The sequence below is a fragment of the Coturnix japonica genome, chromosome 21, assembly GCF_054131305.1.
Source record: "Coturnix japonica strain WE chromosome 21, WE-NBRP24, whole genome shotgun sequence".
In the NCBI taxonomy this organism is placed as follows: Eukaryota; Metazoa; Chordata; class Aves; order Galliformes; family Phasianidae; genus Coturnix; species Coturnix japonica.
Genome location: NC_140683.1, coordinates 3,403,701 through 3,430,810, shown reverse-complemented (window position 1 = coordinate 3,430,810; position 27,110 = coordinate 3,403,701). Strand labels below are relative to the sequence as shown.

The 27,110-nt window shown below is 45.3% G+C and overlaps 1 protein-coding gene across 3 annotated transcripts in view; it reads right to left on the bottom strand.

Moving 5' to 3' along the window:
• NR6A1 (nuclear receptor subfamily 6 group A member 1) overlaps positions 1–27,110 on the bottom strand; it is a 67,934-nt gene that overhangs the window by 34,314 nt on the left and 6,510 nt on the right. For 2 of the 3 annotated variants that reach the window (XM_015879491.3, XM_015879492.3), the window contains exon 2: positions 19,536–19,592. The exons of the other annotated variant lie outside the window; for it this stretch is intronic. In XM_015879491.3, the coding sequence (XP_015734977.1) occupies positions 19,536–19,592 (57 nt within the window). The remainder of the gene's footprint in view (positions 1–19,535; positions 19,593–27,110) is intronic. 3 annotated transcript variants of the gene reach the window in all.

The window sequence follows — 27,110 nt, the reverse complement described above, 5'->3', positions numbered from 1 at the left end:
GTCTGGGTACATCCCTGCCTGTAAACGTCTGTAACCTCAGCTGGGATGGAATAATCCCATCGTGTACATCAGGAAAGGATGCTGGTAGCTGCTGAAGTTCCTGTTGGGTCAGGTTCTTAACCCCCAAAGTAACAGGTAGCAGCTTTCCCACCTCCACTTACACCTTTTCCCACCTAAAGTTTATGAAGACTCACAAATAAAGAAGAAACCTTTTAACTACAGACAGACTTTGAAGTTGCAACAGTTGCAGCATCCCACAGCGCATGCAGTCTCATTAACAGCTAACACGACAAGGCTCAGCTGCCAATAAACGCACCAGGTCCGACCAAGTGCAGCCATTTAACAAAAGATGAGGAATCTTAAGAATTCCATCTTGTCTCCGTAATGGCCAACAGCTGCCATCAGCACTTCAAATTATCAGTATGATTCAAACATTTCAACCTTCACAGATACAGAAGACAGTCAGGAGTCTCTACATCACAGATCAGAGGAAGGCACGTTTTTCTGTAAGCATCACGGATACATAGGTTGATAACATTACTTTTTTATGTTGACTTCACTCATTCTTAGTTTCCCCGTGGCACCCAAAAGCTGTGTGCACAGCTCAGCAGCTGCCCATACAACGGCCACGAGTCACCATTATCAGAAGCTACGAACTCTGAAGTGCCGCATCTCAACACCAACCCAACTCTGTGTTAGCTGTACCACCATGCATATGAATGCAGCTGCTCTAACAGAACAGCAGCAGTGCTGGCTGAGCAGAGGGCTGCGTTCCATCCCAGCCGTGTTACAGCTGTGCACAGTGGGGTTGGGGCCATGCCCTGCACACAGCCCCCGCTCCTCCAGCTGGGGCACAGCACTGCATTGCTGATGGCAGCACCGTGCGGTCACTCCCAGCCCAAAGAAGCACACAGTGAGCAGTTTGTGAGGCCCAATAAACCAGAGGGTGTCAGTCTGAAACCCTCCTGTGGTACATTTACCAATGCTTAGAGCTGGTAACCTACATGAGATGACAGTTTTCTTGAAAAGACATCATGAGACCATTTAAGGCCTCTGCTTAATTCCTTCTGGCCCTCCTGGCAGCCTGTATGTTTGCTTTAGCACACGGTCAGGAAGCCTGTAGTGCCTGCTGCAAGTAATGCATTTAAAGTCAGGGTCACAAGCAAAAAGGTTTAGTCTGGTCTGTAAACAGAGGTGGTCAGGGTTTAACCAAACCCACAGTACTTGCCAGGCCCCTGTGCTACGCTGACATTCATGGCCGTGCATTCCAGTGCCCTGAATTGTCATCAGCTTCCACTTACTCAATGGCAGTGCCTGCAGTCTGGGTGCCCACAGGTCCCATTCTGCAGAACCCGGCCCAGGCTGCGCCCGCCTGCCCAGGAGCAACAGCTCTTACCCAGGCAGCAATCACTGCAGCCCAGGGCAGAGCCTGGGGACCCACCGGGCAGCTGCATTCAGAGCTGTGCTGTGCAGTGGGCACCGCACTGACAGCAGTGGCTGTTGAGTCACATTCCCGTATCTGGAGTCTCAAATTCAGATTTCTAAGATGGCCAACAGATTTGCAGACAAAGGTTCGCAGGACAAGTGCAGATTCTAAGTATGAAAGAGAACACATTCAAATTCAGCACATATTTCTTTTGCTAAAGATTTAAATATTGCGTGGCTTTAGCTTTCTTTCTTGTTCACTGAATATCAAGGTCAATTAGGAATGATGTCTGGCTAGTACTCTCAGAGCAGATTAGACAGTTGCATCAAAAAGCAGGACCGCGTATAGGTCATCTGTTACTGTGACCTACATTTCTGAGAATCTGTTCAATTTGTTTTATTCAAAATGTTGTGCTGCCTCAGTTCTGTTTCTCATAGTAAACCTGTAACAGTAGAAAATAGCTTCATTAGATACTGACACAGACACTGCTCACTACTTCTACTAATACACAAAGAAAATCAAATCCATGCAGCAGACCTGTGCCTGTCATCCATTTAATTTTGAAATAACTTAAGGTTCTGAAAGGCTTATGCCTTATAATCTAAAGCATTTGGCCCACATGCCAAACACTAAGCAATCTGAAATGCACAATAGCTTAGCTGCAGCTTTGCTTGCCCTATTTAATTCATTTTTACCTTCAGTAACCAGTGGATAGATGCAGTGCTCAGCATTACACTTTGCAAATGAAGAACGTACTGCAGTACTCAAGTGCAGCAGGGCTGTTTCCTTTGTGCAATGTGAGCTCTGGGGAGCCCTTACAGGACAGTGGGTTTTATTGCTCTGTCTGAACAGAACCAGACTCCTAAAACTGTGTGTTGACTTGTGTATAAGGCTTTTATCATCTGTATTCTGACACCAGTGCTTAGTGTCTGGGATATCAACCTGTGCTTTCTGGATTGTATTGTGAAACCACAAAGTGTTTCTAAGACAAATCTGTCTTGTGGACAGGATTCCTCTCTTCTGACAGCACTCAGTTGTTCCAGTCAGAGGGACCAGGTATTGGGCAAATGTGTGCTGGTGGGAGCACTTGGAAGGGGGAAGGAGAGAAAGTATCTTAAAATCTGAGAAAACACCTTTAAGTACCAGTGAACTCAGTGCAAAAGAAAAAACTGTAAAATGGCATAACTGGATCCTCAATTCAAACAGTACTTTAACCAGATTTTAGAACTACCATCTACAGCCGCTGCAGCTCACCGCTCTGCTTCGATAGCTGGCACAGAACACCCCTACATCAGCTGTGCTCTCATCACAGCCCAGGAGAAAAGGCAGGCAGTGGGATCAAACAACTGTAGAAGAGAGCACAAAAGTAGAGCTAACAGACTGAGCTTCTCAGGGTGCCCATGAACCATGGGTGCTGGACTGTGGCCCCACAGCCATCCAAGCCAGCAGCAGCTGCTGCAGCAGTGCTCTACAAGGCAGGCTCAGCAGGGCGTTTGCTTCTGTGGCTCTCAGCATAGAGGAGCTATTTCCCTTCCCTTCTTCCCCACGTTTTGCAGCATCATGGCCTTGCAGTGGAGAAGTGGATGCTAAATGCATAGGCAAGAAGGAGTCCTTAGTCTCAAAAATAAGGTCTGCATGGGTTGCATAGGAACCACATAGGTCACAGCTTGGAGGAAAAAGACTGCTTGTACATTCCACACTTGTGTGAAAGATTATTGGGTATCCTCTTCATAACCCTCAGGATGATCTAAAAGATTAGTGGTCTTTAAGGTGGGTTTTGGTGGTTTTTCTTGGTGTTTATCTTGTTTCCCACCTATGATGCTACACAACATTATCTTTTAGCAACAAGACCTAGCTAGATCCATGTGCCCATGAATGCTATAGGAAGCAGTACACTTGGAATTACAACTCCCTTTGTTGCTCTGCAGACAGAGGGGCACTGACTTGCATCACATCCTTTGACACAGACTTTCAAGAGACACTTGAGCCAGAGGTGGGTGAGATCTGGTGCTGCCAGTGCAGCAATGGGCACCCAGTGAGGGAATGGGGACCTGCGTAGCCTTCACAGGAAGAAAAACAAAAGGTGCTTTATGCACGTAACTAGTAGCTCTTAGAAGTAACATCTTTACCATAGTAAATACATCTTGAGTACATGCTTCAAGATGGCAACATAGAGTTGAGCCAGAAGTGCCATGCTTTCTAAACTGAGCCAAAAAATGATGTTTCAGAGGTGTTTCTTTTGAGAAGAACTCCAAGTCTGGCAGATGAGAACTGCTGGATTATATAGCTGGAAAACACAGACCATCTTTAAAGGACTATTTAGCAATGAATAAGACATCACGATTGTGAAAAGCAAATCCTTCATTTGATCTCTCTCCATCCATACTGCTTCCAAAGCAGGTATTTTTGTATATTCCTGCAGCATCGGTGTGTGAACACAAACACATTGCTGCAGCCAAGGTGTGGGATGTGTTGCACCTGGGAGCTGTCCCTGCTCAGAAGGGACCTTCCCTTCCCTTTGCAGTGAAGACCACGTGTCAGTCTGCTCCTTCTTTAAACATAAAGAAAAACTCTTCAGATCTCTCTTGTGATTACTTTGCAACACAAATTTTCTCTGTCAAATATGCATGCAATTTTTGCACTCTTCTTCAGTGTCTTGAAGTGTTAAAATGATTCCTGGTAAGGTGCACGTAGCAATGCCCATGGAGCAGGCTTTGCAGCATGTTGATCAGAACAAAGGAGATGGTAATTCCAAGAACCAGGATCCTCTTCAACGTTCTGATCTCCAGCTACATTTGGCATTTCCGAAAAATATAAGGATATATCCAAGCTCCCTGCTGAGAATCATGTAACAGCAAGTAGTGTTTCCTGCCCACCCGACCACAGAAAGCCTGGCCAAGTCCAATTGTTTCCCATCTGAAAGCAGAAAGTCGTTTCAACAGAAGTAGTTCTGGCTAACAGGACTGCCACACTGACAGCTGTGCCACTTGTTTCTAAAAATACCAAGAGGAAGAACACAGGCTGGGCCTCGGTGCTTGCACAGATCAGCTGCTCATCAACAAGAGTATAGCACAGAGGTACCTTTGGTACCTTACCTGAGTTCACCACTGTAATAACGCAGGAGAAATATTTTAGTGGCAAAGAATCACTGGCATGTTGGATACACCAACAGACAGCGGTGTTACATCTACAGAAGCTGCTTACCCAGCATTAGATGCATCAGAGCACAACTGCAGGAATTTATTTTTAACACTGAGGAATCTCAGCTATCCTGACAATGAATCTGATATTGACAGCAATCTTCAGGGCAATGAACGTAAAAGATGTGGGATAGGAGGAGTTCACAGGGATGCTGCTGCAGAACCCACACAAAGAAAAATGCATTTGTGGTCACTGAATGCATAGGGGCTGAGACAGGGAGCTGAAAGCCGCCTGGGAGACAGCAGGTGATTAGTAGGAAGTATGCAAGTTTCTTCTTATATCCTTTTCTACGCATCCATTAACCACCACTTAGATCTGCTTCATTGTAGCTGATAGCTGCAATTCAGCAGAGCTCCCAACCATGGCTTGCTTTTGGCTTTGTTTCAATTTAACCAAATTTTCTTATGTTACATAAAACAAGATAAAGCCACATGAAATTAAGACATCCTGGGCTGAGATCACTTTGTTCCACGCACACTGCAGGCCCACGCTGCTGACATGCAGCTCACTGCAGACCCACAGCTCTGCTCAGAGGAGCCCCCCACCAGCAGCCTGGGGTGCAGGAGCATCACTGCATGCTGCAGGAGCTGCTCCTGCCTCACAGGATGCACTGGTGATGTCCTGTTGGTCCCTGGGGATGTCTGGGGAAGAGGGAGGCAGAGCTGGCAACACTGCGGCTGATCCCTGCACAAAAACAACTTAGGAGACAGATACTGAGCTGAAGCCTAATCCAGTGTGATTGCTCCTATGTAAGTAGGTCAGCAAGAAAGCCCCCAAACGCAGCGTCTTCCAGCCCAGCAGCAGTTCTCCCTGCAAGCACATTTGACAGATACCTCTTTTAGCAGGTAACACGTTGGGGGTTTGATTTTGAAAGCTTGTGCATTTGCCATAGGAAGGTAAAGCAAATTCCATTTTAAAAGTACAGCTGTTTCAGCCTCTGCTCCCTCTTTGTTTTGTTGCAGCATCATCTCTCTGCAGTTCAAAAGAAGCTTTTCCCTCTTCCATGCTCTCTTGCAACAAAAGATCACACCAATTTTGTGAAGCCAAAACATTTTTCCTTTCTTAGCCCAATCTTCAGGCTCTATGTTTCCCTGCAGCCCCAGAGCCACCATGAAGCCCAGGGCAGCACAGCTGTGCTCTGTGTTGTGGGTAAGGGTACCAACAGACAGGTCAGAACTCTGCCTTTGGTCAGTGTTCTTCAGAGAACTTCATTCTATCTGCAGTTTTCATGTGCACAGCAGCGGTTCGATCAGCTTGATCCTGACCCTGAGCTAAACAGAGACTGGCAATAGTCTTGATTATTTCCTTTGCACTCCACTTGCCTTTTTAGAAACCCTTTGTGTTCAGTGATCTCTGTAGCACAGCCCATACTCATCAGGACAAAGTACCACTTCAGCAGTTAGGGGAGAACTAAATGCAGATACAACAGCCTCTGTCCCTGTAATACCTCACTGTAGTTAGATTGCACACACATGTGCAGTCACTGACCCTCCACAGCAAGTACTGCTTCTTATAGTAGAGTCCTTGGTGTCAGAACAGTCAATGGTCCTTGTTCCCAAACATGAAACTTTGCATTTGACTGTACCGAAACATTCATTTCTGCTATGTTTATCTAGAGATACAGAGTTATGTTTATATCTATGTCATGGTTTTGTAATTTTGCTATCAGTATCAGTATTCCACATCATAACATCATGTAAAGTATGGATACTTCTATTGAATGTGCAGTCCACAGAAGAAGACTACATATCCCAGAGAACAACAGGGTTAATGATAAGTCACGGGACCAGGACGCTGTATAATCTCGTTCCCAGGCTGGAGTGCCCTCCTTCTTCTCTCGAACTTCTCGGAGAGTGGGAAGCGTTCCAGCCGTGTCGCCTAGAGTTCACAGTAGGCCTCTCGGTTTTCGGGGACTCTCTCTCTCTGTTTCGTTCAATTTGTTAGCCTCAATTATATTATATTGTGTTATCTTGTATTTCGGTATCATATTTAGTAAAATAAGTTTTTCCTCCTTAGATTGTCGCTGTTTTATCCCACTCCCTTTTTCCCCCTCCTTTCCGGGCCCCGGGAGGGGGGCCCACGGGGTGGCTTCCCCTGTCACGGGCATAGGTAAATCTAAGTAACCCGTGACAGATTTTTGGTGGAGAATGCGGGCATAGAGCTTTTTAGCTTTTAGAACAACTCTCTCTTTACTCTTAAAGAGCTTCGTTAGGGGAGTGTTATCTTTTCGTAGCTGCTCACTGAGAACGTGACCTTGAAATACCAGACAAATTGTCAACATTAAGGGCTGCTGTACATTCTCAGCACTGCTATCTAACTTTTGTGTAGAAAACAAAGGGATTTCTTTCTCCCTTAGAGCAAAGCTAGCTAGCTCTGACTTTTACAGAGCCTGCCAGCTATGAATCCACTCTTCATCCCAGTTGCTCTGTTTAAGGGATTGAAAGCAATTATGATCTTCTTAAAGTATTGGTCAACTATTAACACCATAATTTGGTGTTGTGGAATTGTGCAGGTATATAGCCTAATAAGGTGGATACTGATGGAGACACCTGCCTGGTACTTTTATGAGATGTGGTATGGTCAGAATTTTGGCACCTACATCCCAGATGGAATTGTGAATCTTACAAACACTTGCATCCCAGATGGAATTGCGAATCTTACAAGTACTTGCATCCCAGATGGAACAGGCAATTTTACAAACACCACCATGTTTAATTCATTGTACAAGCTAAAAAAACCCTTTTTATTTAGGTTGTACTCTCAGATTTCCACACGCCTTTCAATAACTGAGATAGGGTTCATACTTGCATCCATGTTATCACTATTAATGAATGCATATATGTTCCTATGCATTCGTTCTATGCGGAAGTCTCCTCCAGAACCAGAGAATGATGACTGGCAGGGAATATGGAAAGGTTTAGGAAAAGTCTTAGAAGCATGGGGACCCGCAGTGTCATGGGATTTCACTCTTGAACACCTAAGGGACCCTAAGAAATTAAGTGAGTATTTGGGTCAGAGATCTAAGGAGGTAAACCTTATGTGGGGTTTGGCTTATGCATACCGTGCTTTGTATCATACTATTCTGGAGAGAGAGAGTTTCCGATCTGAGATTCAAGCCCAAGTTAATTCTGATCAGTCACAGGAGGCATCAGTAGCAATATCAGTTGCCCCTGTGGAAGGCAAGAAATGGAAACGGGTATCCACGCGTCTAGAACGAAAAGAAGGAGAAGCACAGGGGGGGGCTGCAGAAGACCCAGGTGCCGGGCATGGAGCAGTACCGAAAAAAGCAAAGGCAAAAACCAAGAGGCATGAAGAAGAGACTGATGATGAGGAGGAAATCACCTATTGTCGACCTCTGAAGCTGACTGAAATCCAAGGCTCAAGAAAGGAGTTCACACGGCGTCAAGATGAAGGTATCCTTGCTTGGTTGCTTCGCTGCTGGGACAACGGGGCCAACAGCTTGTCTCTAGATGGTAATGAAGCTCGCCAACTAGGAAGCATTGCCCAAGATGCAGGTATCGACAGAGGGATTAGCAGATGTTCGGATGGAGCTGCCACTCTCTGGTTGCGGCTGTTAGAAGCTGTGAGAGAAAGGTACCCCTATAAGGATGCTTTGAAGCCTAAATTTGATAGTTGGAATACCGTCCAAAAAGGTATTCAGCGCCTGAGGGAATTGGCCATGGCGAAAATGTTGTACAGCCCTGATCCAAGCGAACTTGACCCTGAGAGAGTGAGGGCCGATCCTGACATGTGGCAGAAAATCACAAGTACAGCACCAGAGAGAATGGCACAGTCATTGGTAACAGGTTCTAAAGGGTTCGTGGACAGATGGCCCCGAGTTGTTGAGCTGATTATAATGCTTCAAACCACCGATCAGCAGCTCCCTCAACTGCATGCCGCAGTTTCTGCCATCTCACGGCTAGAAAACCGAGTAGATGAAATGTGCAAGAAATTGTTTCCATCAACTAATCGTAATGATGATCCCGTAATAGTATCAGAAACAACTGATGAAGGTCAATCCTCGTACGGGCCACCAGGTCTAATGAAGGATCTGATCAAAGTATTCCAGTCCTACTCCTCACCTGCATCATCAAAAGTCTCAGCTGTTAAACGCACACGCTTCCCAGCTCGAGCAAAGAACAACAGTACGATTGCACCGCGTGTTTCCATGTGGCGCTACCTACGTGACCGTGGAGAAGACATGAGGAAGTGGCATGATCAGCCCACTTCTGCACTACGAGCACGGGTGAAAGAACTACTAGACATACCAACCACCAGTGGAGTTGCTCCAGTCATCACAGGTAACCAATAGAGGGGCCCTGCCCTCAGTCAGGGGAGGGAAAGGGATAATAGAGTTTATTGGACTGTGTGGATTCGATGGCCTGGCACATCAGAACCACAGGAATATAAGGCGCTGGTGGATACCGGTGCACAGTGCACCCTAATGCCCTCCAGTCATGAAGGGACAGAATCAATCCATATTTCTGGAGTGACTGGGGGCTCTCAAGAATTGACTGTGCTGGAGGCTGAAATAAGCCTCACTGGCAAAGACTGGCAAAAACATCCTATTGTGACTGGCCCAGGGGCTCCATGTATACTGGGTATTGATTACCTCAGAAGGGGGCATTTCAAGGATCCTAAGGGGTATCGATGGGCCTTTGGGATAGCTGCTGTAGATATGGACAACATTAAGCAGCTGTCTGTTTTGCCTGGCCTGTCAGAGGACCCGTCTGTTGTGGGGCTGCTACGAGTAAAAGAGCAGCAGGTACCGATTGCTACAAAGACAGTGCACAGACGGCAGTATCGCACCAACAGGGATTCCTTGCTCCCCATTCATGATTTGATTCGCCAGTTGGAGAATCAGGGAGTGATCAGTAAAACTCACTCACCTTTTAACAGTCCCATATGGCCAGTGCGTAAAGCCAGTGGAGAATGGAGGCTGACAGTAGACTACCGTGGCCTGAATGAGGTCACACCCCCATTGAGCGCTGCTGTGCCGGACATGTTGGAACTCCAGTACGAGCTGGAGTCAAAAGCAGCCAAATGGTATGCCACCATTGACATTGCCAATGCCTTCTTCTCTATTCCTTTGGCTGCAGAATGTAAGCCACAGTTTGCCTTCACCTGGAGGGGCATTCAGTATACTTGGAACCGTTTGCCCCAGGGGTGGAAACACAGCCCAACCATTTGCCATGGGTTGGTCCAAACTGTACTGGAACAAGGTGGTGCTCCTGAACACCTGCAGTACATTGATGACATTGTTGTGTGGGGTGATACAGCAGAAGAGGTTTTCACAAAAGGAGAGCAGATCATCCAAATTCTTCTACAAGCCGGCTTTGCTATTAAGCGAAGCAAAGTAAAAGGACCTGCCCAGGAAATTCAGTTCTTAGGTATAAAGTGGCAGGATGGACGTCGTCACATCCCAACAGATGTGATCGACAAAATCACTGCCATGTCTCCACCAACTAGCAAGAAAGAGACACAATCTTTCCTGGGTGCAGTAGGCTTTTGGAGGATGCACATTCCAAACTACAGCCTCATTGTAAGCCCCCTTTATCAGGTGACGCGGAAGAAGAACGATTTTGCATGGGGCCCTGAGCAGCAGCAGGCTTTTGAACAGATTAAACAAGAGATAGCCCGAGCTGTAGCTCTGGGGCCAGTACGGACTGGACAGGATGTAAAGAACATCCTCTATACTGCTGCTGGAGAGAAAGGCCCCACTTGGAGTTTGTGGCAAAGAGCCTCAGGAGAGACCCGAGGCCGACCCCTGGGATTCTGGAGTCGATCATATAAGGGGTCTGAAGAGTGCTACACTCCAACTGAGAAGGAGATCTTAGCCGCGTATGAGGGGGTTCGGGCTGCTTCCGAAGTAGTCGGGACTGAAACACAGCTCCTTTTGGCACCTCGACTGCCAGTGCTGAACTGGATGTTCAAAGGACAGGTTCCCTCCACTCATCATGCTACCGATGTCACCTGGAGCAAGTGGATTACGCTGATTACACAGCGAGCGCGAATGGGAAACCTCAATCGTCCAGGAATCCTAGAGGTAATCATGGACTGGCCTGAAGATAAAAGGTTTGGAACATCACCAGCAGAAGAGGTATCACGTGCTAAAGAGGCCCCACCATACAACGAATTACCAGAAAATGAAAAGAAATATGCCCTATTCACAGACGGATCATGTCGCATTGCAGGGAAGCATCGCAAATGGAAAGCTGCTGTGTGGAGCCCCACACGACAGGTTGCAGAGGCCACCGAAGGTAAGGGAGAATCAAGTCAGTTTGCAGAGGTAAAAGCTGTCCAGCTGGCCTTAGATGTTGCTGAACGGGAGAGGTGGCCAATGCTGTATCTTTATACTGACTCATGGATGGTGGCAAATGCCTTATGGGGGTGGTTACAGAGGTGGGAACAAAACAACTGGCAACGGAAGGGTAAATCTGTTTGGGCCGCTGAATTATGGAAGGACATTGCTGCCCGAACAAAGAATATGGTTGTAAAGGTGCGTCATGTGGATGCACATGTGCCCAAAAGTCGGGCTACTGAAGAACAACAAAACAACCATCAGGTAGATAAAGCTGCCAAAATTGAGGTGGCTCAAATTGACTTGGACTGGCAGAATAAGGGTGAATTATTTCTAGCTCGATGGGCTCATGAGACCTCAGGTCATCAAGGAAGAGACGCGACATATAAGTGGGCCAGAGACCGAGGGGTGGACTTAACCATGGACGCTATTGCGCAGATTATTCATGATTGTGAAACATGTGCCATAATTAAACAAGCCAAAAGGATGAAACCTCTCTGGGAGGAAGGGCGGTGGCAAAAGTATAAATATGGGGAGGCGTGGCAGGTTGATTATATCACCTTGCCACGATCTCGCAGTGGTAAGTGTTATGTACTCACCATGGTAGAGGCAACCACTGGGTGGCTTGAAACATACGCAGTACCCCATGCTACTGCTCGAAACACCATATTAGGTCTTGAGAAACAAGTCCTGTGGCGACATGGCACCCCAGAAAGAATTGAATCTGATAATGGGACACATTTTAAAAATTCCCTTATAAATACTTGGGCCAAAGATCATGGCATTGAGTGGATTTATCATATTCCCTACCATGCACCAGCTTCTGGTAAAATTGAACGATATAATGGGTTGTTGAAAACTATGTTGAAAGCAATGGGTGGTGGAACATTTAAGCACTGGGAGAAGAATCTGGCAGAAGCCACTTGGTTGGTGAATACTAGAGGATCTGTCAATCGTGATGGTCCTAGTCAATCTAGCCCCCTACACACTGTAGAAGGAGATAAGGTCCCTGTTGTACATGTAAAGAACATGTTGGGAAAAGCTGTTTGGGTCCTTCCAGCTTCTGGAAAGGGCAAACCTATCCGTGGAACTGTCTTTGCCCAGGGACCTGGGTGCACTTGGTGGGTAATGCAGAAGGATGGGGATGTTCAATGTGTGCCACAAGGGAATTTGATGCTGGGGGAGTGCAGTCAATAATTTTATGTATTTATATGTATATATGTTTGCATATGTAGTGTATTTTAGTTATTATAGTTGTACATTTAGTTATGTTACATGTAATTCTACTGTTTAGCTATCATAATTTTACATACGTGTATACATATGTATATATATATTTACCATGATGTAATAATGTAGAATAAGGGGTGGAATGTCATGGTTTTGTAATTTTGCTATCAGTATCAGTATTCCACATCATAACATCATGTAAAGTATGGATACTTCTATTGAATGTGCAGTCCACAGAAGAAGACTACATATCCCAGAGAACAACAGGGTTAATGATAAGTCACGGGACCAGGACGCTGTATAATCTCGTTCCCAGGCTGGAGTGCCCTCCTTCTTCTCTCGAACTTCTCGGAGAGTGGGAAGCGTTCCAGCCGTGTCGCCTAGAGTTCACAGTAGGCCTCTCGGTTTTCGGGGACTCTCTCTCTCTGTTTCGTTCAATTTGTTAGCCTCAATTATATTATATTGTGTTATCTTGTATTTCGGTATCATATTTAGTAAAATAAGTTTTTCCTCCTTAGATTGTCGCTGTTTTATCCCACTCCCTTTTTCCCCCTCCTTTCCGGGCCCCGGGAGGGGGGCCCACGGGGTGGCTTCCCCTGTCACGGGCATAGGTAAATCTAAGTAACCCGTGACAATCTATCCTTCATTTGCTCATTTAAAACAAAAGAATGAAAACCTGCGACAACAGCATTTCACCCAGGTCTGCAGAGCAGTGCTTTACAACACAGCAGTCACACTTCAGACTGCATCAACTTGGACAGGTTCCCATTTAGAATTACACTGAGACCTCCCCATTTGTCATTATATAATCCTTTTAACATTTGCCACAGCAAATTTGTATCATACCAGTTTAAGATGTCATGTGTTATTAAGTCACACACCTCACGCAGGTCCAGGATTACGCTGCATCCACCAGCAAATTTGTCAGCTCAAAACTGGATCACAATAACTTGTGAAATCCTCCATAAATCATTGGAAACAGCTATCAGTTCCATTTCCCTCCAAACCCTGGAGAGTTCTGTGTTTATTTTCACCAGGATAATACTGTAGCATTACAATTCCAAAGGGCAAATGGTGCAGATTGGTCCCTTCCTGCCCTGATCTCACCTTATCCCAAGATGTATCCAGTAGCCCTCCAGTGAGATCTGGGGCAGCGTGAAGAAACAGAAGCATCAGTACTAAATGTGAAAGCTGTTTGGCAGTGGCACCGCTGCTTATACACTCACATCTACAACAAGAACATTCTCATGGCACAGCTAAAGCTTGCTCTGAGACAAAGTGAGAATGTTTGTATCCAGCCCTCCCATTGTTGCTGTGCACCCACACACAGCACTGTGCACAGAGCACTCCGCAGGTGACAACGTGACCAAGTGGAAGGTCAAGGGGCACAAAGGGAAGAAGGTGTGAACTGAGAAAAAGCCTCTCTCACAACCTAGTGTGTAAATACTAATGTCTTGTGCTTGGTCTATACGTGCTTTCCCTGCTGTATGCTCACAAGGCATGTGGTCACTGCGTGGCACCACGAGGATTACTGCTCCAGGCTGATCGATGCTTGTTAGCAATCCAACTTCTCTTTGTTGCTTTTTTTCCTCCACCAGCTTCTACTCAGAAAAGATTGCAGGAAAAAGGTGAGACTCATTTGCAGAGTATTCTTATAATTTTCAGGATCAGTTGGTGCTTAATAGCACCATTAAAATCAGTCCATGTAAGCAGTGACTGCAAGCTGTATCTTGGGAACATGCTCATCTCTCACATGAGCATACAGCTTGCTCAGAATAAGACAACTGACTGGCTTTAAGTACTTCTACAGACAGTACACAGGTTGTTCAGTTATACTCATAGAGAACTCTCTTGGCCTGAGGATGAGAGGAAACACTGAATTGAAATTAAGTCTGCAGAGTTGTACAGTGAAATGATTCTTGCTAACTTTGCCAGCACTGCTTCACTCCCTGCAGTTGTTTCAGGAACAGCAGAGGATTCCACTTCTAAAAATAAGCTGCAAGTATCTTCTCTCTCAAACCACATGAATCAGATGAAAAAAGTGAAGACGACTGGATACAATATAGAAATCTAAAGAGACTAAATCCCAAATGACAAGGCTGGGAGCATCACCCCTGCTGCAGCCAGCACAGAAAACATTTCAGCATCAGGTGAATCCACTGGGAATCACACAGCTGAGGAGCAGCCTGGCCAGCACCCCCCCATTGTGGCTCTGCCTTTGGAGGGTGACCCAAGCTTCAGGCTCCAAAGTGTTTTATAAGCCTTAGATTAGCTATTGACAATACACACATCCACAGGAAGAAAGGCTCCTTCACAACTGCCATTCAGACACATTCAAAGCTGTTTTGAGAAGCCTAAGTCAAATTCACATCGCTAACAGTATTGTTATACTTCTGCTATTCATTAGTGCTCACGGTTCCATTTTGTAATTAAAACACTCGAAGCAGTTTAAGACGTTGCAGTGAAGAATGTGCAGTGCTCAGCAGTGCTTCCACTGCTAGTCTATGGAAAACATATGCATGGAAAGTATGCAGAGTGCATGTACGCAGCCATCTCTTTGGATAGCTTCAGTGAACATTCAACGCTGTCGGTGAGTTTGAGAACTAAGAAAAACCATCGACCGTTGACTGTACCTTGAGGTTTATCACAGACCCTCTGTTAAATGGAGCTTGAACCTTCACAGCTATACACATATGGTTGCTATTAACAGGTTGTGATTTACAGATCATATTGAAAGCTACAGAGATGGAGTTTTTCCAGTTCTACTTGCTCAAAAAATGAGTTGGTGTGTAAGAAATGGTTGTTTGCTGTTCTTAAAAGACTGTGAGCTAGGCCAGAATTTCTGCAAAACAAAATATGAGGGTAATGGAAGATTTTGTGTGGACAGCACAAGAGCAATAACATATCTACAGCATATGGTATACTTGGAAACAAACCTGAGGATGGTGTATGTTCAGAACAGCAGAATATAGATCAGGTCAGAAGGAAAGCACATCCCATTCAGACTGGCAACTTGAGCTGGGCCAGAAGCAGCTCTGGAATGTCAGCTCATTTGTTCCTAGGAGCCTGCAGTGGGTTTCAGCAGCTGCTCACCAGCAGCACTGCCTGAGGACTGGATTCCTCCCAACAGGGTCCAGCTGCTCCCATGACTCACGCTGGTGTTTTACAAGCAAGCACACAGGCAAATGTCCCTCCTTTCAAAGGAGAGGTGAACACACACACAGCTCACCAGCACCTGCTCTGCTGTCCTACCTGGCTGCTCAGGTGCAGCACCACGCACAGCCTGCTGTAACAGCAAATACCCTCACAAGAGTATGGGAACCACAGAGCCCATAAGGGAATGACTTAAAGCACATGCCTGTTGGTTTGGGCTGTTGTGGAAGAGATCACATAAGTTTTACTTCTGTACACAGCCACAAGATACCTGTCTCGGGCCCACAATAAAGACAAAGTGACTTTGCACCTTTATCTGCTTATATCACATGATCTAGCAGAATTAAAACAACAGAACAGGCCCTTATCACAATGTTTTTACCAGGACAGGATATCTGGTACCCCAACCACCAGAGCTTCCCTACCAGGAGGGTCTGAAGGCCTTCAGCCACACACACCCTCACCCAGAGCAGCACTCCTGGCCAGGACAAGTGGCGCTGTACAAGCGCTGCTGATGGCTCCACAGTAACCTCCAGGAGGACAAACACTTGGGCAGGATGCCTCTCATACTGCTGTAACACAAGTATTTCTGGAATGAAACCCGGCCCTCGCTGAGTCTGAGGACAGGAATTGTGCTCAAGAATTGTTGGGCAATCATTTCAGTGGAAGCAGGGGGAAGGTGTGGTGATGAATGTGCAGTTCTCAGCCTTGTGCTACAGAGTTGGGAATGATCTGATCTCCAGAAGCAATCTGCCTGCCAGCAGGTACCTGTGAGTAACCAAACTCAGATCACCTGCACAAAAAAGGTAACTTGTGTCATATGTTTAATGCCATTAGCAGAGCACAGAATGTTTTTCTGCTATCCTCTCCATGTAAACATACTGTCCAGAAGTCACCAAGAAGCCATGAAAGAGCCACGTACCCTGAGACCAAGGACTGCACTGCCACCTGTCCTGCAGGACAACACAGCACAGCAGGGCTGTCAGTGCTCCAGCCCAGCGTCTAATGGCTGCAATCAACATTCATTGCTGTCGGTGGGTTTTCATTGCTATCAACTCACTGATCAATGAATGCAAACTGCGGACCAGCTGGCTAAGAGGCTGCATGGCCGAGCTGCTTACTTGGGGCTGAGCCTGGCAGGAGGGGACACATGCTGCTGGAGAAGCTGAGTCAAGTTCTGCCTGCCAGTAATCAGAGGGCTGCACTGGGGCCCAGCAGGAACAGTGGAAGATGTCAGCCCTGCTCATTCAGGAGCATGTGCCCATAGAGGTGCTCTTTGCTATCTGGCAGCCCCCCCAAAGATGTGTGATCTACAAAGCAGTACATTTGGGACAAAATAAGCATACCTTGTAGAAAAGCAGATATTCTAACAGGCGCAAACACAGCTATTTTCAAGGCTGCGTTTCTGTTTCAAGTACAAGAAAGCAATCATAAGCCATCTTCAGTGCAGACAGCATTATTCCATGCTGCTTCTATGGGGGATCCTTAATAAAGCATACAAGCCATCTGTATAAATGGAAGCCTGACCAGGTGCATTTCTGTGCCAATCTGTACTATTTACTGAAGCACATTAAAAACAGTATCTTGGAATATAAATATTCTTGCTGTTTTCTTTAAATGAAGTTTAAACTCACACAAAGCAAGCTTACTGAAGAACAGAAATAGATTAGATGACTTACTGGCACTTACCAGTGACTTCAGGAACCTTTTTCCACACATTCACATGTGAATGTAACTTCAGACATGATTTACTTATTCAAGAAAAGACCCCGGGACATGGTGCTGGGCACAGCCTGCTGGTACAGGTGGGCACTGCTCAGCCCAGCAGTACCACAGTCAATTCACTGCTCAATGGGTACAGGCATTTTCCTGAGCCATGCTTACCACTGCAGCTGCTGATGTGGCACGTTGGAAGCAGCGTGCTGAGGCATGCAGCACAGGGCACTGCACAACCACCAGCTGGATGCCTGCTGCACAGTTCAAGTCAGAACAACTTGCTAATGACAACTGAATTCCAATTAGGTGAATATTAGTAATAAACCTCTGCTTGCTTGTTCTGCTAGAAGACAAAACTGTTTCATTTTAGTCAGGAATTACCCTACTGAGTTGAACTGGTTGGCAAGCTAAAGACTACTCCATGCAGAACCAAGGCTTTAGAATAAGCCCTCCCACGTGTGGCAGAAGGGTTCTGTTCAGTGTCAGCTGCCACCAGCATGCTCAGTGTGGGCTGGGGGCTGCAGTCACATCTAGGCAGTTCTCTGGAGCACCACAGAACTGATGGGAAGCACGCCTGCCACACTGCCAGCCATGAAACCAGGCAGGAGCCCAGTGTGGATGCAGATTAACATTTTGCCTTTGAAACTGCAAACTTTAAAGCATGTTTGGAAGACTCAAATAATATGAGTGCACAATGTGGACTTTTTTTCCAATGGGTTATTAAATAATAAGCAAGAAAGCACTTTCATGTTATTTTAAGCACTGAAATATCACATGGCATACAGTGGTTTTCTCAACATGTCTGTATGAAAGCATAGAATAAATCCTCGACAGACATTCATCCTTATTGCAAAGGAATATGAAAATAACTCACTTCAATTATTCCAAATAAGACATTTCAGGAACAAAGACTACAGTATGGTTTGCTAATGCATAAGCAGAAAGTTTAGGCTGGCACTCTACAGATGCATTCTCTGGATGCACAAATATGCATAAAAATTCCACTTTCTGCTCCAATGTGAAAGTCTTATGTCCTTTTCTTCCATTTAGTAAAGAGACAGTAAGAAAGAAAAATAATAATCTACTGGGGTGGGAGGGAATGGGTTATAGCGAAGATGTTCAGGAGTTCTGGATACTTACACCTGGGACAGTTATGATGTTTGTGGCACAAGCTGCTTCATGCCAGCAAGCAACCACAGCCCTGCAGGACAGGCAGCAGGACCTGCACACCAAGGGCCTCTACCAGGCACTGCAATCAGCCTGCCCACCTGCACCCACAGTCAGAGCACAAGACAGGAAGACACCGAAAGAACTCAAAGAGCTCAGTTTATTTAGTTTGTCAGAAGGTTTTATATCAATATAGACAAGCATTTTTCAGTTCAAAGATAACAGACAAGAAAGCTGTAGCTAGACACATTCAGACTAGCAATAATAAACAATCCCTTAAGGGAAAAAGAATGTTGCTCAACTCACAAAGACAGCCTTTGCTTTTAGTATTTAGCAGATATATCTTGCCAAATGTGAAAATAGGGTGAAAATTAAATTTTGTTTTAATACTTTTTACTGCACTGAGGCCTCTCATACATTACATCTAAGCTTTTTTAGGCTACAAAGGTTCAACAGAACATTGCTTAATGTTCTCATTAGCTCTACGTTTCTCAAAGCAAAGGAACTGCAGTTCTCCATAGCTTCAGAGCTCTCCGACAAACCAAGTGCCACCAGCACAACAGGAGGTAAGGCCACGTCCTGGAACAGGACAGGTTTCCAGCAGCTGGGAACACCTGAGCATTGCTTTTAAATGAACGCCTGCTCAGTCTGCCACATTTGAGAACTATGGTGTTGACAAAAATGGCATAAAGTGAAATATCTACACAAAGACCATCCCTCTATTTGGAATACAATTGTTTAGAATTTGGTCCATAACATCTGACAACGACTTGTTGCCATCTAGTGGATTCTAACCAACAAAATGCATGCGGTCCTCGGGCACAGCAGACACCACTAGATGGAGTACTACAGGATTCCGAACTCACATCTTAGGCGTGGAACAGCACAGCATTTTGGTCGCAGGATGCTACAGGAGCAGTTGTACGGTGAAGTGGATTTTACTGACTGCTCTCAATTTCATTAGAAATCTCCAGCTACTGAATTTCTAAGCTTGATATGGAAACACTTCATATACTTTTACCAGAGGATAATTTACCCACACCTCACACTTTACTTTCACTATCTCCCTGTAACATTCAGGCATCAGCCTCACAGCTTTCACTGTGTCTCCAGTGGAAAAGCCCCCCGTGCAGCCTAATGCTGGTGTCAGCAGTGACTGCAGAGCTGCTCGGTGCTACTGCTGTGAGAAAGAGCTGACCCAGTGTCAGATCCCCAGCTCTGTGAGTAAGCATTAGCAGTAAAACTTCAAGTCTGTACAGGGAAGTACAATGAATCACTTCACATGTTCTCAGAGCAACAAGTTCTACTTCATTATATGCAGCAAGAAAAAGAGGTACTTACTGGCCATGGAGTTCATAGGAAGGACAGGAGAAGAACTCATCTGCTCCACATCCGTAGCTAATGGGAAAGTGAAAATGAGAAAGTTGTGATGTGCATTTTACCGGGTACTTCAGAAGCCTTTAATTTTGAAAATTTACATTTGAGAAGCAGTTTTTAAAGCAGCGTTGCCCTTTATCCATTATCTGCAGACCTTTTCTGGCTTTCAGAGCATCCATCCAGCAATCTGACCTGCAGCAGTTTAAGAATATTTTTACCATGAAGAAATCCAAGTTCTGACAGCTTTAAGCTGTGTACAGTACCATCCTGTAAGTGAAGCACTACTGCAGAGCAAAGAGATGCTACGCTGTCTGCATCCAGTGCAGTCTCAAAAGATCCTTGATAGGAGGACAGATTCCCTACCAGAAATACACAGAACACTGACAACTGAGCCAAAGGAGTTCCAGAAACAATGCCTTTAAAGACAAAGACACTCCAAAAAGCTTTATTTTGCAACAACTGAAAGAGCAAACAGACCAACCTCCCTGTGTTCTGCTAATAAAAACCACCAAGTCAGAATGTAATCTGGAGTGACTGCCAGGTACCCTCTGCATTTTGGGAAGGATCCAACTTTCCAGGAGCCAAACCAAGAAAAAGCCATTTTCCAGGAACAGGGTAAATCCCAATCTGAGATTGGGTAGAAAGAAGATGTGTCCTCTCTGCATCTTGAACTTCCTCAAAATAGACAGCACTTACTCTTGTCCCATTACCACAAATGCCTGAGTTGAACAAATCAGTGTCCATCATTTTGATACTAGCAGATACCACAAATATATTGTTATCACATTTAAGACCCAGTAAATGCACACTACGAGTTTACATTCCTCAGGCACAGAGCAGCCACAGCCAGAGCTCACTGTCAGCTCAAACCACATCTTCCACATTCTTACAGTTCTGATTCATTCCGCAGCAGCAGTTCACTGAAGGCTTCTGTTTATACTGAGAAGTAAAGAGTTCTGCAGTAATTAGGCAAACCATGCAGATGTAATCACTTCAGCAGGCTGCTGTCATGGAGCAGAAAGGGCAGACAGACCATGCCTGCACTAATGGAACCCTCCTGCCATACCCATGAGCGCTCTGCTCAGGAGACCTGGTCTTACAGTACAGGACTAACAGCTTCAGCTCAGTGCGCTAAGTGCCAGTCACAAAAACAGCAATGACTGGTTTAGTCAAAAGTGCACTGGGTTATGTCTACCCTGTTCCCTGCTGAAATAAAGGTATTTGCTACTCAGGACTTCTGAACAGTTTCAGATTCCTGGGAGAAGTCTCATGGTTTGTCTTCCCTTGCTTTTCCTATGTAAAGCCATATATACTTTCACACACACACACAGATATATATATGAATATATATATGTATATATGTGTATATATGTGTGTGTGTATATATGTATGTATATATATACGTATGAAAATAAGGGCAGCATTACTTTTACTTTGACAGTGGTAGAATTGGCAAGCCCAAGCAGTAAGCCCATGGAGATGCCATTTTGATGAACAGCCGAGCTTTCAGAAAGGCAGAGGCAGCAGATCAGCAGATGGCCATCTATCAGGGGGTTACCTGCTGCCTCAGCCCAGCTCCACCAGCACCAGATGGCAGAACTGCAGGGGAAACCACCTGGGCAGTAAGCTACGCCTGCAAACAGCTGCAGTTAATCATCGAGTATCATGCAAAAGGAAACCAAGAAGCACATGCATTTGAAAGAGTGATTTTTGAGCATTTGAAGAACAACCTGGTGTGGATTTTTCAACCCCTGTAGTTGTACACTTGCTGCTATGATGTCACTTGAAATGTTACAGTAAACAGAAGCACAACAGTATCTCCGAGCTACACCTGGAAATTTCAGTCCCAGCTATACATTTTATATGCTTTTAGTTCCTAGTATATTTGCTAATACATTCACCAAAGCCAGCGCCCTCAGGTCACAACTTCCTTCTGCTCAAGCCCAAAGTTCTGACTTTGCCTCCACATTCTGGCAGGCGCTGCTGGGACCCTGCAACAACTGCTCCCAGAGCCCCCAGATACACAGCAGGGCAAGTCCAAAACACCAGAGCAGCAATACTTCTGTTCTCATGCTGCTGGTAAAGCAGCGTTCAGAGCCTGTTAATCTCAAATCACACCTCAATTATTTTTTTTATAATAACTTTACCAAAGCACAAGTACTTCCTCCACAACTTGCCTTGACCAGGTTGACAATTAAGCATTCCTATCCACATCCCTCACCCTTACACCGCCAGCCCTTTTACTTTCAAGATTATATGCAACGTTAAATTCCTAAAGACAATTCAGCTACGAGATACAGATCTACAACCAGCTCCGACTTTGGAAACAGGTTTGCTCTAAGAGACAAAAAGGACAAAAGTCTGCTCAGCTCTGAAGACCAGCTGTTGCCAATACAACTATTTACCCTCTGACCTTTTCCTCTGCCCAGTAAGTGAGCGGTGCCAATTGTTTTCCTGTATTATATACTGTTTACAAGCCCGGAGTGGCATGAAAGGAATTAATAATTTAGCTCACGAAGCCGATGACCTTTATTGGGGTACCCCCTATTTGCTGAGCAGAAATCAGAGCAAAAAGCTGCCTTGAAGCCACAGGGTTGCTTTAAGAGTTTCTCACTTTACAGCCTAATTGGCCACCATAACATAAATCAATTATTTCTCCTGTTTTAAACAACAATGCTACCTATTCTCAACCACTCCATCTCTAACTTCCCTTGTATCAAGCCAGGCCTTGTTCTTTGACTTTTACAGCTGTATAGTAAACATGATGGCAAGGAGAGCTTGGAGGGCTGTGCAGGATGAGGAATATTTGGAAATGCCAGCAAAAAGAGGTTATGCTATTCTGAACTTCTCTTGACCTCTGACTGCCCTTGTCCCACTCATGCTAATTGAAGGGCTATATGGACCCCTCACCTAGAAATGAACTTAGCCTGAACCTGTGCCATAGCATTGGACTTCAAAGGTATAGCTGCATGAGTTTGGGTGCCCCAGCACCAAATGTTATCATCTTATATTCAGGAAGAGTACAGTGAGTAAGACATAGCACCCTGAGCACACACAGGAATACTACAACCAGAATAAGCAGGAGAGCATGTACATTCAGTGACTTGCATCTTCCACTGCTTTACCAGCAGATGATTAATTCTGCAGATGAATCTGTCTGATGAAGTGCAGTGATGCTTTGTGTGATTGCAAAGAGGATACTGGTAAAGAAGACTGAAGGGAGACCCATTTTCAAGGTTGGACTGGCTTACTCAGGGTGCTGCTCATTGTGCTTTGAACATCTCTAAAGATGCAGACTCCACTGCCTCTCTGGACACCCATTCCAGTGCTGCATCACTCCCAACACAACCTTTATTTCCACTCTCCCTGAGACACCCCACAGGAATTCCCTCTCTTGCAACTCACAACCATTGTCTTGACCTTTTGCCACAAACCTCTGGAGGAACACTGACTTCATTTTTATCTATAACCACTTTCAAAGGGCTGGAAGAGTGCCAATTAATCCCCACTTAGCCTCCTCTTCGCCAAGCTAAACAAATGCAACCCCCTCAGCCTGTCCTCATTTGTCATGTGTTCCTGCCCCAGCCACCCCACTCCAGGCATATTGCAGCTCATCTCAGTGATCCAGCTGCAGCTTCACTATGCCACACAGGGGAACGGTCACTCCCCTCAGCCTGTTGGCTACACACAAGCCAGCCCACGATCAGCTGTTATCACAAGCACACACTATAGACGTGCTCCTGAGGTCCCTGGGGCCCCACATCCTTTTCTGCAGAGTCGCTCCCCAGCCTACAGCACTGCATGGGGTTACCATGTTTCAGATGCAGGATTTGACATCTGTCTAGGGCAACTTTGATGTTTCAAACTTTCCTTCAGGTTACTGAAGTCCTTCTAAATAGCAGCTGTGCCCTCTGGAGCAGCCTGGTGCCATCTGACAGTCCAACAAGCATTCTCCATCCTGTCACCCAGCACTGACCCCAAGCAGACCACTGAGGGGCCACCATTGCCTCTGAACAACCGGCTGCTGCCCCCTGAGCCAGACAGAGCAGGGAGATCTTCACTCATATCTCCGCAATTGGTTACAATTTGAGCCTTGCTTTACATAAACGTGATCAGCAAACAGCTCTCTCACTCATGGGTCCAGTCATTTCTTCAGAAAAGAAACAAGGCATGAATCACTCCAGGTAAACCCACAGCAGTCCCAGTTACCTCCCATCCTGCACATGCCTGGGAACACCTCTCAGGAAGATTTGCTCCATGCTCTCCCCAGGGTCCGAGTGAGGCTGAGCGGCCCACAGCTCCACAGATCAGCTGCTGCTAAACAGACCTGAGCTAAAGGTGATTCATTATCCCTTATCAGCTAATTCTACCATACAGAGACATTCCTCCCCTTTCCCCTACATCGGGTGGAACTGCTCATCTCACCTCAGAGAGGAAAACATGCTGCTTGCAGAGGGGAGGGGGGTAAGGTCACCTCCCAATAAGCATTCTGTTGTGTTAAAAAGGAAAAGTCGCAGCTTCTATTCACAACTACAACTGAAAGCAGATAATCACAGCAATTCAATGTCCCTAGTGCGTCAAGAGCTGTACCTGCACTGTATTCAACAAACACTATACAGACATCCTTATTTTAAACGCCTGTTTACATTCCAGTAAAATTCTGTCGGTGTGCTGTCTGATTTATTGATGCCATCAAAAGTCACAGGATTCCTGAAATGCCTCCAGAGAGGCAAAAATTGAGGCAGAAAGGAGCCCTGCAATGCTGTGGTATCAGCTTTACCATGAGTTTCAGAGCAGTTTTCATGACCTTCTGTGCTCTGTCCCAACAGCACAGTGCCCACCCTCCAGTGCCAACTGCAATTTGCCTGGTGACACAGCAGGGCTGCCTGGCACTGCAGCATTGCAGGCAGGGGGGCCCAGAGCCACCACTGCCACTGAGGTCACAGTGCAGCTCAGAGGAGATTGTGATAATTGTGTCTGTCTTTAGATTTAGGCTACAAAAAGGGAAAGCTTCTTCAGTGCTTGTATTCAGGAAGCAGAAGTTCGTGGGTTCCCCCTACTCCCCCGAGAAGGGCTCAATTATGAAGAAATCCTTCAAACAAACAACCACAAGAGCTCCAGGAGACACAGGGGCAATCCACTTGATGGGAAGGAAGCTACAGCAGTCAAACCTGAATGTGCCTTATAAAACATCTGGGTTTCTTTGCCTATAAACTGAGATTCATGTTAATCTCTGCAGTTCAATACCAAAGTGTTTCACAATCTTTTGGTGACGTTTACTATTCAGATGTTTCATTCATAACCTACATTACATGTTCTGAAGTACTGAATCAGACACTGAAGAAGCCAGGCTACAGAACACCAAGGTAGACAATGAGGACAGCACCATCCATTCCCATTTAATTGGCACAGACAAATAATTCCAGAATACAATATTCCCCTTATTACAAGGCTCATCTGCTCTTAAGGCATTATATTCTGATTTTAGAGCAAAAAATCCTACAAAATGAAGCAGTAACTAACAGTAAAAGAAAACATCAGTTAATTTTGTATTTTTAATTTGAACTCACAGTTCAGTCCATGGCCTGTTTATATTGGGTCCTGCTTAAACTGGAAACTGAGATTTATTTCTGCAGCTGAAATTCAATAACATAATTACTCAGTCTTTTTGATAAGCTGAATAAGCCAAGACCATCAGGCCGCCTTCATCTTTTGAGGCAATCCCCAGTATTCTAAGCATTCAGAATCACGACTTTGTGCAGCATTACAATATTAGCATTCCAGGGCAGCACTGTCAGTATTAGATAGGCAGTAAAAATAAAAGATGGACTTCCAGCTCCCAAAGGATCACATCAGTGTTTTCCCAAAGCACTGCAATGACAGGCATTTACTCAGATTTCTGTTGCACAGCCAACACTTCTCAACATTAACTCCTCTTTCTGAAGACATCTTGATGCACATCTTTGTTCCTAGATGTGCAATTTCCCACCTGCTATACCTGGAACATGTTTTGGTTGAATAGGATACTGCCTAGCAGGCAGCCCTGACAACTCCAATATTGAAACATCAATTGCATAATCACTCTGTAAATCTTTGTGCTGTCTATACATTAGAGAAAATCTTACGTTTACTTTTTGGTCACTGGTAAAATATTGTCCAACACAAGACCTTGGCATGCGACTACAACAAAACCTACTGATTCAGTCTCCTACATTTACTCACCTTGAAAAACAGAATTAACTGATATTATGGGAAGTAGAGGTACCACTGAGTTTTTGAAGAGTTATCAATGCAGATTAATACTCATCCACCAAAACTGACAGCACGTTGTGACACACCAGAAATCGGGTTGTAAATTATCCAGCATTCCCAGAGGTCTCAGATGCCAATTCACAGCACTCCAGACCAGAAGCACTACCAGACCTCCTCTTTGTGACATGCCCTTTCAGTTCAGCAGCAGTACATGAACAGTGCTGGCAAACAGGGATTCAGGAGAAGCACAGACATGTGATGAGCTCTGGAAACAGCTTCCCCTTAACCTCAAAGTTAATGAATTTAACAGCGTTTATCTTCAAATTTTAATTAGCAGAGATAGCATTACAACTTCTAACTGTAATGGACACAACCAAACCCTGCTAGGATGGCTCTGCACTAACCTGGAAACGAGAGAAGACTAGCTAGTACTTACTAGTGGATGAACTGGGTTCTGTGGAAGGGCCTTGACAGAGCCCTAGAATGTGAAAAATAGGTGTAAGCACTGCACATTAACACAGACTCCTTCACTGTTAAGACACAAATACTGAGCCATTAAAATCTGAACACATAATCAACATTAGAATGCCGCAATAGGAAGAGTGAAAGCTTCCTAACAGCATATTCCTATAAGGCTTAATTATCAAACAAGGCAGTTGAGTCGCAGCAAGTATACACACTGTCCCATATAGAGGAGCCTACTGCTGGCATTCTGCATTTCTGCACTGTTAAAAATACTTCCCTTCCTCTATTACTGATTCAAACAACTTCCATGAAATTCAGTGACTTACAGCCTCCCAGTACCAGCTGCTCACCCCCTTGCAGCCCTACCAACACCAGCTTTGGGTTTTGTCAGCATGAGAAGCTTCCATTAAGCATTTGGCCTCCCAGGCATGAAGACAGCATGCAGGCAAGAAATGGGGGGAAATCTGATTCTCTCACCACCTTCCTCTGCCTACTGCCCACAGTGTTTGCAAACTGCTTTAGCTCCAGCTGCTCACGATTCCAGAAACTTTTCTTTCTCTTTCAGCCTCATTCCATCCACATCTGCCTGCTGTAATCTCATTTTGTGGGATGCCATGTCTTATTAGCTTTCAAGTGTGATAACACACTGAAGCATCATGAAAAGCAGATCAGAAAGATGTTCGAGAACTAGAAACTAGCTCTAATTCTAACATAGAAGCATCATTCCTAATGTTCAGGTGTTTGAGGATATTAGTCTCCAGTTGTACTAGGAGGTAAATTGCCTTAAGCACAGGAAAAGTATAGGCTTTTTTAAAGAAAGGA